We start from the raw sequence: 11237 nt of genomic DNA on the forward strand, positions 1-11237 counted from the left end.
CATTTTTTTCTTCCTCTTCTTTTTTAAACAAATAAAGCAAATTTGCTTAGTTTAAAAAGGGGTTAAATGCATCCAAACTATATTCGTGGACAAGACCTGCGACAATATGTGTTGTTTAAATAGCTTGATGAAGATTATCACGTTTTCTCACTGACATGAGGGGCGTCAGTCTGTGTAAAATTGGATGTTGACTAATTGGCTGATGAATGAAATCCCAGCGGATCTGGGCGGTGTCATATCCTGTGAGATCAGCTGTGTGGGAAACACAGAACCAACTGGAAGCTGTTCATTCATCCCAGCGCGAGGCTAGCAACGCTGCACGAGCCTGTGTGAGCCCCACCAGCGTTAGCTTAGCTAGCAACTAATTCAGCTGGCTTTTCATCAAAAATGGCTCATTTGAGGCTTTAAAAGTGTCCGTCCACAATGTGAAACTCTGCCTGCATTGCGTGAACCAGCAGGGATTCAGACAATCATCAGTGGTGCAGCGGACGTGGTGGATTTGCAATAAGGTAAGACCGAAATAGCGAAAAGAAATAGTTTTGCTAGCTGGCTAATATCAAAATAACTGCGTTAAAGATCAGTTAGCAGATATTCAACGCTAAATAACGTTGGTTGGACGGTGTTGCTGAGTTCAGTAGACTTTAAAAAGACACCGGACAGATGGCCAGGCAATGATAGACAACGTTAGCTCAGGCTAGCAGCTAATATTGACCTTAGCCAGCAGCTACAGTAGTTGGCTCATTGTTTGTGGTGCTGATGCTGAGCTAACTAAGCTAACAGTGGAGAGAGCGCATCCCAACCAAGCTACAAGCTGTCTGATTTTAAAGCTTTTCTAACAAGACTGAATTATTCTAAAATTTGGAGACTCGTTGCTGAGCTGCTTTAGGATTTTATTGTGTGTAACATTAGACCCACCTTTTTCGTTTGGCTTTTAATTGAAGTTTACCTATTTATTTATGGTACCTATTTTAGATGGTACATTTATTTTTATTATTATTATTATTATTTTTTACATTTTATCTATTGTTTTTTTTTGTTATCCACGTATTTACCTTTTATCTACTATGTAGAGTATTTTATTTATTTATTTAATGTACTTATTAATATTACATTTATTATTAGTAGTATTTTGCACCACCCCCTCCCCTCCCATAAGGAGCAATCTCTTAGTGTGTTTGACGAACTTGCTGGGATGGTCACAGTTCTTAGTCTAAGCATTTATGTATTTGTTAAACATTACTGATTTTGTGTTTGTGTTTTCTGAAAGATCATGTGGTGGGCCTGGCCGTTCCTGCCTGCTCTGGTGCTTCTCTCAGAGCTCTCTGTGGTGAGAGTCCAGACTGCACCATGCCAGACCTGCCGGAAACTTACAGAGAGTTTTATCAAGGTGCTGCAGTTAAGTTAATGTGCTGTCAGTTCATGCTTGTCTTCTTGAGCCAATTTTTTTGTTTTTAGTATTACTGAGTCTTGAAATTTCCCTGTTTGTAGGGCTTAGAGAAAACAGCGAATAAGAACTTTGGGGGAGGAAACACTGCTTGGGAAGAAGAAAAGCTGGCTAAGTATGCACGCAGGTAAGAGAAACTTTTTTGGATTCACACCTATGCTTTATTGAGTTACTTGATTTTTGGGGATTGTGTAGTCATCTAATATATGGTGTCACAAATGCCTAAATGAAAAGGCAAATTTTAATCTTTGTTGCATTTCTATTCCTTAAACCAGCCAGAATAATTTTGGAAGTCCTGTGTCTTCTCTGCAAATTCATATTATACTATGTAATGTGTGAATGATTACATAAGACAGTCTATTTTTACAGTCCACTGAGGGGAGTAAAACCTCTCAGTGGACCAGAGCAAAGCTCCACTATCTTTTGGGGGTGGGTGCGGGTGTTAGTCCGTCTTTCATCTCTAATTGCTTTTGTTTCAGTGAGACTCGGCTCTTAGAGATAGTAGAAGCTGCCTGTGAGAAAGCAGATTTTGAATGTAATCGACTGCTGGAGCAGATAGAGGACCAGGTGGAGACATGGTGGTTTCACAGGTAAATGTGATTTGTGTAATATGTTTTGTTTTTTTTTTTGATTATTGTTTTGTGTTTTGGTGAATTGCCAAGTGGAATATGTTTTGTTAAAATGTATTAACACCCCTGTTAAAACTTCATGACATGATGTATGTGTCCTGTAGGCAGCAGGAGGCACCAGACTTGTTTGAGTGGCTGTGCATTGAGGAACTGAGACTCTGCTGTCCACCTGGACGCTTTGGACCTGACTGCAAAGGTGTGGAAAAAAATGAAAAATGGAGTAGAGGCTTTTTGATGCCAGTGTAGTAGTTCTGTAGTAGAAAACCTAAAATGGTCAAACCTTATCCATCCTATGTTGTCCCGTACTTAAGGCCTTTGCACACTGGGTCCAACTTTTTCTGATGTTTTTTTTCTGTCATCCAGGGAGAAAAGAAACAAAAAAACTTTGCACACTTAATCCATTGGTTTTTATCGTTCTCTTAGTTACAAAAATATGCGATATGACATAAAATCTAAAGACACATTTCCTCTCTTGCTTCTCTCCACTGGCAAAACCTATCTGGCTATCACCACTTTCTTCCCATTTCTTGCATTTGGCACTGCAGCTGCATAAAGGGACTGAGTTGTCCTCTCTGTCTCCACACTGTCTCTCTCTATGAATGTGTGTGGTCCTCATCCTCTTCGTCATCATCATCCACCTGAAAGATACTATTTGACCTGTTAAAAGTGAGCTATCGGAGTTATGAAAGGATACTGTGCGCTCCGCCTCTCCGTCTTGTTGTGGGTGTGTCCTGCTGTCTCCTTGTCTTCACTGTTTCTTGGTCAAACAACTCTCTAGGCTTTTGACAGATGCGAAAAACGCAGAATATCAAAACTGTTTTGAAAACTTAAATGATGGATGTAAATTTCGGACTCTGTGTGCAAATGTGACTGACACAGAGTAAGGTTGTATTTATTTTCAGACATGCGACAATTTCGGACATAAAAAACAGACTCAGTGTGCAAAGGCCTCTAGACTTCATAAAGACATAGTTTTGGGAGTTCCAGAGCACCACTTATAGAATATTCATCCAATACAGAGTGTCCATCTGACCCTGGTGGTGTATGTGGAGGTCTGGGCCGCTGTGAGGGGGAGGGAACACGCCTCGGAGATGGAGAATGTGTCTGCGATCCTGGATACTCTGGCCGTCTGTGCCAGAGCTGTGCTGATGGTTACTACAGAGAGAAAAGCTCCAACGACAGCAAAGGAGCTTGTGCAGGTTACCTGAGATCCAAACAACAGTTTCAACCCTTCACATGTATTAATTTGTGTTTTAGGTCATCTAAAATTGACCTTTCCACTATCTCCTCGTCTGTCACACTTTGTAGCTTGCTATCACTCATGTAAGAAGTGCGCAGGGCCGCAGGACTACAAATGCCTCGACTGCAAACCCGGCTGGATCCTTCATGACAACAAGTGCGTAGGTGAGTCTGGCTTTAGAGGTCATGTGATAACATGTCACTGGCTCTGTGCCAGTTTTCTGGATGTGTGCTGTTTGACTGCCCTTGTATGTCTCTTTAGACATTGACGAGTGTGGTACCGAGTTGGCTCGTTGTCCTTCCAACACCTACTGTCACAACACTGAAGGATCATATGAGTGCAGAGGTATGTGCTCTTGTATAGTGGCTGCTGTCAGTGCACTGTATTGCATCTAATGAAAGCATGCCAGTGCTTTTTAAGACTTGTAGATTTTTTGCAACTGAGGTGATTTTTTTTTTTTCATTATTAACTGTAATAAGAGGCAGGTTTTAGTTGGTATGCAAGAATTTTGAAATTCTGAGCCTGAATGTTGAAAATAGTGATATGGCTGATAAAAGATGGCAATATTTTGTCTTATTTTTTGCATTTTTTTTGTTGTGTTGTTAATCATTCCCCCTTTTGTAACAATCAATCAATCATTTGAAAATATCATGATAACGTTATAATGTACATTCGCCCAATACTCATTTTTACTGAATAGAGCTCAAGGGAAGATCTCTGATCATCCTAAACACATTTTCTGTTGTGTCCTGTTGTGTTCCTAACGCAGTTAGTCACAAGCCCCGCTCCTTTGTCTGCGCAAAACTAATGTGACAACGAAAAAACATCAGCTACTGCATTCGATGAATGTCATCTTATTTGCTAATAGCTGATGGCAATCAATAAGGCATAAACCATCAGACACCAATGTTCAGAATCCCTAGTTTTAAGTTACATTTGCAAAATTGGAGAAATTATGAAAAAGCAACCTTCTCTTTCTCATCCCAAATTCGAATGTTTATCTGCATCCATTGATTATTTGTTTTATTATAGATAAATCTGCAGATTATTTTCTTAATTGTTTTGTCTATAAAATGTAAGAAATGGTGAAAATACCCCTCATCTTGAGGAATTTGCATTTACATTGCCTGTTTTATTTGGTCAACAGGACAAAACCAAAATCATTTCACTGCATTGTAATGAGAAAACATGTTTTTCTTGTGGGACAAATTCAGTTATTGGTGCATAATGTTGTTCACTGTGCTTTTGTTGTTTCCAGGCTGTGACCAGGCATGTGTGGGCTGCATGGGTAGTGGTCCTGCCCGCTGTAAGAAATGTGCACGTGGCTACAGATTGACAGGAGCAAAGTGTCTCGGTAAGGATATACTGTTTATTTACATAATTTCTGTGCCACACCTCACTGTTTCCTTAAACTGTTTCTTGTTTTTGCTTTCTTGTACAGATATAGATGAATGTAGTGATCGTGCAATAGCGTGCCCTGGACTCAATGAGGCCTGTATCAATGAGGAGGGCTCCTTCCACTGTGACTGTGCTGATGGATTCATTAGAAGAGACAGCATCTGTGTTGAGAACAAGCCCCCTGGTAAGCAGTCATTGCAGTAAAATACACATGTTGTTCATCAGTTCTCAGCTAAATTTCGTTTCCTCTGCCTGTTCAGCTGGGCCAGAGAAGGGGCTGTTTGACGACATGACAGATGATGAGGTCCTGGTACTGCAGCAGATGTTCTTCGGCGTTGTAATCTGTGCCATAGCTACGCTCGCTGCTAAAGGTGACATGGTTTTCACGGCCATTTTCATCGGAGGTGTAGCTGCTATGGCCGGATACTGGCTGACAGAAAAGGGAGACTACATGCTGGATGGATTTCTGAAGGGACGCTAGACTGTCTGGAGCCACGAAAAAGGACACTGGAATACCAGCCAGTTAAGGTGAATAAGACTCAACTGGGGGCAGAAAATATCCCTGCAATGCTTGCCTTTCAGGGATTTACTTGGGGAGTTACTTGAAAGGGCTCGGGTTCATTTATGTTTATGAATAGGATAACACAGGAAAAGGTGAGAACTTGAAGGCTATGAAGCCGCAAAACTTGAAGAGGAATAGCAAAGCAACACTGCACTGATATAAAGGAAGTGAACTTAATCCCTTACCTCAGCTTTGTTGGGAACAAGGGTGAAACAAAGACCACTACTGATTGTTAAAATCTATTATGCATTTGGATGTCTCATCTTGCCTCAATGTTAAAATGATGTCGTTTTCTTCCACACAATCAAAACCTCCCGTCCATCACGTCGTCCACCATGTTTTTTCATTATCTAGTGTCATAAAGCAGAGGGTTGGCTGTCACGTTATTGCAACACTCAAGCTTCTTGCGTTGGTCATGTGGTTAGATAAGGCAATTTTTAGGAATTTCCTCAATCACCCCAAAATGAAAGCTCATCAAAACTCTGGGATATTTCCATTCTGATTCACTGGTTATTTATGTTCATAGAATGACTTTTTACCTCCTAACTTATTGAATGATTCTTTTTAGTGATAATGCATGAAAATAGGATTTGAAATGAAAGGTACTTTACTGTATATATTTATTTATTGTCTTACTTTGGCATGGAAGACAGACTTTGTCAGCTGCTGGATCACCAACACTACTGCTATTGACCACTTAGTGAGTGTGTGTGTGAGGGAATGTGCTTCGGTAAATTCCAGAGTTGATCTGGATGATTAAAGCCACTTTTTTTTGTTGCCTTTAATTTATTTGACAGCAATATTTATTGGGAAGACATTTATCATATTTTGCTCTTGCCATTTCTTCTGTGTATTTTTGTGTGCATTTTTAATGCAGTTTTTTTTAGTCTGTTAATTGGTTATTCTAGCAGATATGGTAGCATCATGTTAGAAAGCCACTGAAACGTCATTTTTTACGCGACCATCTACTTTGTCTTTGGTTTTCCTTGTGTGGAAAGTTTTCCACAAAGTTGTTGTTATAGATGTTTGCTTTTCAATAAAAAGTCTGTCACTCACGATGTTTTAGTTAGTTAATTATTACATAAACTCTTAACATAGAGAAAATGAGGGAAAACATTTCAGCTTTTTGAAAATGATTTTCTACAATTGCAAAATGCATGATAAATTACAGGACCTTTAGGAAGCCTGTGACTGGAAAAAAACTTCCAAGCAGCATTGTTAAAATGGTTATTTTTACGATGTAGTGCCCCTACACTTTTAGAGCGGTACATTACGGCCAACCCAAACCCCCGCCAGATCATTAAACTTTTCGTCGCTGGTGTTACACAGGTTAGACCCAGCATTGCCGCTGGCCATCAGCTTGCTGTGGGCCTCCGGTGCTGCGATTTGTGCTGTTAAATTCTAGTTGTTTAAAAAGTTTACCAAAACATTATCCAGATGATGAACATTAGGTGCTGGACAAGCGATCATGCAAGAGATGAAAAAACAGAGTCTGCACACTAGACTATGATCCCATAACCAATGACCAGTCTGATGAACAGCGTGCAGCTCTAAATGTCTGCTCTAAATGTAACCTTGGTGCTAATGCAGTTAAATACCCCTACTTTTCTTCATCTGTGTGGTCAGAGTCGATGTTATGATGGGCGGCCACAAATAAATAAATCAGATTGTCAGATTGTTGTTGTTTTCCCAGTAGCCATAAAACGGATCACTGCAGCTTATGTCAGGACAGTATAACAAGTTTGCAACCTGGCTTTGTTTTGCTCAGTTATGAAGTATAGTTTATTCATTTCTTACAGTCTGTGAAGGTTTTGTTTTTAGAATAACAGCTGAACCTAACAACTTAACCTCTGCCATGATATCCCTACTGAAAATATCAAGCTAACTTCTTTTTACAGCTTGCTGGTGATGTGTAATGTAACATTGTGAAGTGTGATGCACTTCTCGCAGGAGAGCCTACCTAAGTTTACATGGTGCAAAACAGGCGTTTGTGACATGGAGTAAGAATTAGAGGTATTATTTTTCCTATTACAATTCAGTGTGCCTTTAAAATGAATTTTTAAGCTGTTATTTAAAGATAAAAAGTTGGATGATGTTGCTTTAAAGGGGAACTCCACTGATTACACACTGTTATTGGGAGTACTGTTGCTTCCAGTGACTGTGGTATGTTGCTGCTGATACGTGTAAAAGTTGCAAAAGTCACTTGTTGTTTCACAGGGAACTGCATTAAATCTGATTGTGAGAAAGATGTTTCAGGCTGAGGACTACAAGTTTGAAGATGGAGGAAATCTTTGGGTGTGGAGTTATAAAGAAGTGAGCTCACCAGACCTCTGTAACCTGCATCTCTGCTCGCGGCTAGACGCTCCAACCTACATTACAAGCCTAACGTAAGCAAATCTCCAACAGAACTGTTGTGGTCAGGTTGCATTGTGGGTATTGTAGGCACCAGGTTTTGACAAAGAAGAGAAATGCACAGCTTAACAGAGATATGACTGACAGTGCTATAGGAATGTGATGCTAAATCGCTGGAGTACTCATATAAAACTTGAATTTACGTTAGTGCAACCCATAGCTGCACATAAGAGGATATTTATAAAGTATGACTAGAAATCTGATGCTAAAAATTTGGTTGTTCCCAGTTTAGAAAAATCCTACAAATATTCCTTTAATTTGCTATCACAGCACTAATTGCATGTACTGTATATGTGCACCACATTTTCATCTGTCAATCATGATGCATGCCCGGGGGCTACAGGGAGGCCTGAGTTTGAAGTCTTGACTCTGGATGTCGAGGTTCAACCTATTTCAGTGTCTCACTCCAGTTAATGGGGTTGAGGCGCAGCAGCTCTCTCTCCTTTAGTGTCTCCTGGGAGCGTGTTAGTGCTCTGTCCCTCCAGCTCTGCTCCATTAGCTACACACACAGACACACACACACACAGACACACACACACACACACACACACAGATGAGAAAAACCTCAAACACTCGCTATATTGTTGTAATCTGAGAGCATCCAGCATGTTGAGCATTATCAGGACACTATTGTGAGGAACATAAACACAAAGGCATTAGTCGTGTATACATAATGCATGTGTGGAACTATACCCTCTTGTTCTCATCTCTGTATGCTGTCATTGCTTTGCTGTGCTGGAGCCTTAGCTCTCTCTCACTGGATAGGGCGAGGCGGTCCACTTCTCGTAAAAACTCGGCTTCTTTCACTTTACTGGCCAGCTGCAGCTTCAGTGCTATGCATTTCTCTTCTATCTGCCTCTTCAACTGCTCTCGCAACTCCTTCCTACAGGACAGAGAACCACTTTCCTGTATCACAAATGAATGTTAAAGGGATAGTTCAGATTTGAAGTGAGGTTGGATTAAGGACCAACAGTAGATGTCAGTTGGCACAGTTTGTAGAAGCAGGCTGTAGGTCAACACTGAAGCCAAGACATGTACTGTTGTGGACGGGTTTAAAAATCTGCAGCAGATCAAGTGTGTGCTGTATTAAGAGTATTTTCACTATCTATGCTCTCTTAAAGCCACCAGACTCCACTGACAAAAACAATAATTTAGGCTCGCTGAGCATTTGAGCTGCTGGTCTACCGCTGCTTTGATCAGTTAGTTACTCTGTGTCACTGACCTTGATGAATCCAAACTAACCACTTTAAATGCCAAAGTCACACAGAAAGACACACAAAAAAACTAATTAAGGCCCCAGCAGACCAGCTGCTCCTGTGTTTAGCGAGGTTAAATCCCTGCTTTTCTCAGTGGAGTCTGGCTTTGAAGAAAGCGATGTAACGGCTTCACTTTTCTATCATAAATCCCTGTCAGATGTCAGGGTAAAGTAGTGAAAATGCTCTCACTATAGTGTACAATCTGATATTGATTGTTTTATGTGGAACTTTTTTAGGTGGCTAAAATACATTTTGCTGCTGCCCCGGTCCAAAGTGATGAGTCAGTAATGAGTCTTAAAAGCAGTAAACAAATTAGCATTTCAACATCTCTGGTCTCCTTGTCTCAAAGTAAATTAAACTACAGAACGTGATCACAAGGCGCTCCGACAAACACTACTGTACAGCCTCAAAACATCCTTTTTACTTCTGGTGATTACATTTAGGCTTCAAAAATCCAAAAAGTGGTGTTCATTTCTGAAAATTATCTTGCTGAAAAGAACTTGTAATTATTTTTAAATGTTTGTTTACCACAGAGCATATGTGCTGCAATTACACAAAATCCAATGAAAAATCCCATAGACTTTTTGACCAGGGAACCAGGGGGACGTTAGCTTCAGAGAAATGCCATCCCTGTGGCCCTCTGTTGCTCAGCTTCCATGCCTGCTACTCCAGCCTGCTTCTCCAAACTGGGGGGCATGAGGACTGCCATATGCTGTAAGTAATACACTGACTATGGATAAGTACCTCATACAAGCTCAAGTCAAAAAAATCTAAGCTATCCCTTTAAGAAGTGTATAGTATATGCAGGATATATTACAGAGAAAGAGCCATCAGTACAGGCGGTGAAATGAACGTTTATTTTACCTGTACTCTTCTCTCTCAGTGCTGGTTCCATAAAAGGGTTTCCTCCACACTTGATGATACCTGACACGTCAACCAAATACAAGTGAGTAACTTTGAACTCAACTTACTAAAGCAAAGATGTTATCTATGATTCTCTGTACAAAAAAAAAAGAGCGAGATATTGCACAGACGCTCCTACCTGTGGTGCTCTCTCCTCTGCATAATTAGTGTCCTCTGGTGGTTGTGGTGGTGAACAGCTGGTGTCTCCAGGCTGACGGTACGTTTAGGGACCAAAGGTGGATGTAAAGGGTTCAGTCTTGGAATACTCTAGAGAGCAGATTCATGACCGTTTTGTTTTATTTATCTCAAACAAACACCATCTTCCAATGAGGCAGTCAGGCCATGAATGAAGTATCAATGAATCTCTGCTCACCTGACGGCTTGTCCACAGCCGGGCAGAGTCTGAGATGTTGGGGAATATCATGGGCGTGACCACCAGACAGTGACGCTGCCGGACAGGAAGTGTGTCGTGAGGAATAGACACTGGTGTGGAGGCTATAGAGATGGCTGCTGCAGTAGTGAAGATTGAAATGAACAGTGTTACAGCATGTTTAACCCTTTGAACCCTGAGCACATTGGTTTTATTTATAAAACATGGGGGGAAAGGCAATGTATTACTTTGTAAGAAATGTTTCAAGAATTACAAGAAATAAGATTTTTAAAAAATATTTTTTTAAAGAGAAAAATGTCCAGGGGAAAAGGAAAAAAGTAAGGGGAAACTATATAATTATATATTTAACATTATGTTACAGAATTAATGTATTTCTAAAGTTTTGTTTTTTTTTCAAAAAATTGTAATTGTTATTACAATTTTTTTTAATGAATTTTGAGGTAATTTTCTTGTACTTTTTACTAATTTCTTGCTAATTTTTGGGTCATTCCCTGGCTTGAAAGACATCAAGCCAGTGTTCAAATGGTTAAGTTGTTTGCTAGAAACAGAAATTGAACAAATGTAAAAAAAAAAAAAGCAACAATTTTCTTACGTAGTCTCATTTTGAAGTTCAAGCTGTTTCCTCTGTTCGCCCCACCAGAGAAGTCTTTGTGGAATGAAACTTTCCAAACTTTAAAATCCTGCACGATTTAATTGTCTTCTTAACGTTGCAACACTGATTTCTAGTACATCATAATGTAAATATGACAAATTACTATACTGGCACTAGTTAGAGATTAAACTGTGACATGCCTGTCTGTGCATTCACTGAGTGTTTTGCGGTGGCAACAGTTGCCTTGGGAATCAAGTTACCCACCACCGAAGAGAAAGCTGCTGCGTGCATCATGCTTCAGTGCACTCAAAAAGAAAGATGATTAGCCTGTGACAGCACACTAAGCTCAGATATCTCATCCACGTATCGACATCGGAACAAGAAAACCAGTCAGAATAGTGAATCACTGC

The 11237-nt window shown here is 40.2% G+C and overlaps 2 protein-coding genes across 2 annotated transcripts; one reads left to right on the top strand and one right to left on the bottom strand.

Moving 5' to 3' along the window:
- The first annotated feature begins 234 nt into the window (after positions 1-234).
- creld1b (CRELD disulfide isomerase 1b) lies at positions 235-6331 on the top strand. Its single transcript, XM_042491888.2, has 11 exons — positions 235-509; positions 1268-1387; positions 1489-1571; positions 1924-2034; positions 2178-2269; positions 3093-3272; positions 3382-3477; positions 3575-3658; positions 4572-4667; positions 4755-4895; positions 4972-6331. Exons 2-11 carry the CDS (start codon positions 1271-1273, stop codon positions 5190-5192), a joined length of 1221 nt encoding a protein of 406 aa, XP_042347822.1. The 5' UTR covers positions 235-509; positions 1268-1270; the 3' UTR covers positions 5193-6331.
- Positions 6332-7674: 1343 nt separating this feature from the next.
- On the bottom strand, positions 7675-10969 carry LOC148188701 (uncharacterized). Its single transcript, XM_088081484.1, has 6 exons — positions 10965-10969; positions 10218-10461; positions 9984-10111; positions 9806-9865; positions 8379-8568; positions 7675-8184 (listed from the first exon to the last, which is right to left on the bottom strand). The coding sequence occupies exons 1-6, from the start codon at positions 10967-10969 to the stop codon at positions 8074-8076; spliced, it is 738 nt and encodes a 245-aa protein (XP_087937610.1). The 3' UTR covers positions 7675-8073.
- Positions 10970-11237: the final 268 nt, after the last annotated feature.

Source organism: Plectropomus leopardus, chromosome 9, assembly GCF_026936395.1.
Source record: "Plectropomus leopardus strain MGB_pleo_1.0 chromosome 9, ASM2693639v1, whole genome shotgun sequence".
NCBI classification, from domain to species: Eukaryota; Metazoa; Chordata; class Actinopteri; order Perciformes; family Serranidae; genus Plectropomus; species Plectropomus leopardus.

Excerpts from the sequence above, each read along its gene's own strand:
- creld1b (XM_042491888.2), top strand. The coding sequence starts at position 1,271 with ATGTGGTGGGCCTGGCCGTTCCTGCCTGCTCTGGTGCTTCTCTCAGAG. Across the intron at positions 3,273-3,381 it reads CAGCAAAGGAGCTTGTGCAG|CTTGCTATCACTCATGTAAG; the intron begins GTTACCTGAGAT and ends CACACTTTGTAG. Across the intron at positions 4,668-4,754 it reads GACAGGAGCAAAGTGTCTCG|ATATAGATGAATGTAGTGAT; the intron begins GTAAGGATATAC and ends TTTCTTGTACAG.
- LOC148188701 (XM_088081484.1), bottom strand. Across the intron at positions 10,112-10,217 it reads GGCTGTGGACAAGCCGTCAG|AGTATTCCAAGACTGAACCC; the intron begins GTGAGCAGAGAT and ends TCTGCTCTCTAG. Across the intron at positions 8,185-8,378 it reads ACAGAGATGAGAACAAGAGG|CTAATGGAGCAGAGCTGGAG; the intron begins GTATAGTTCCAC and ends CTGTGTGTGTAG.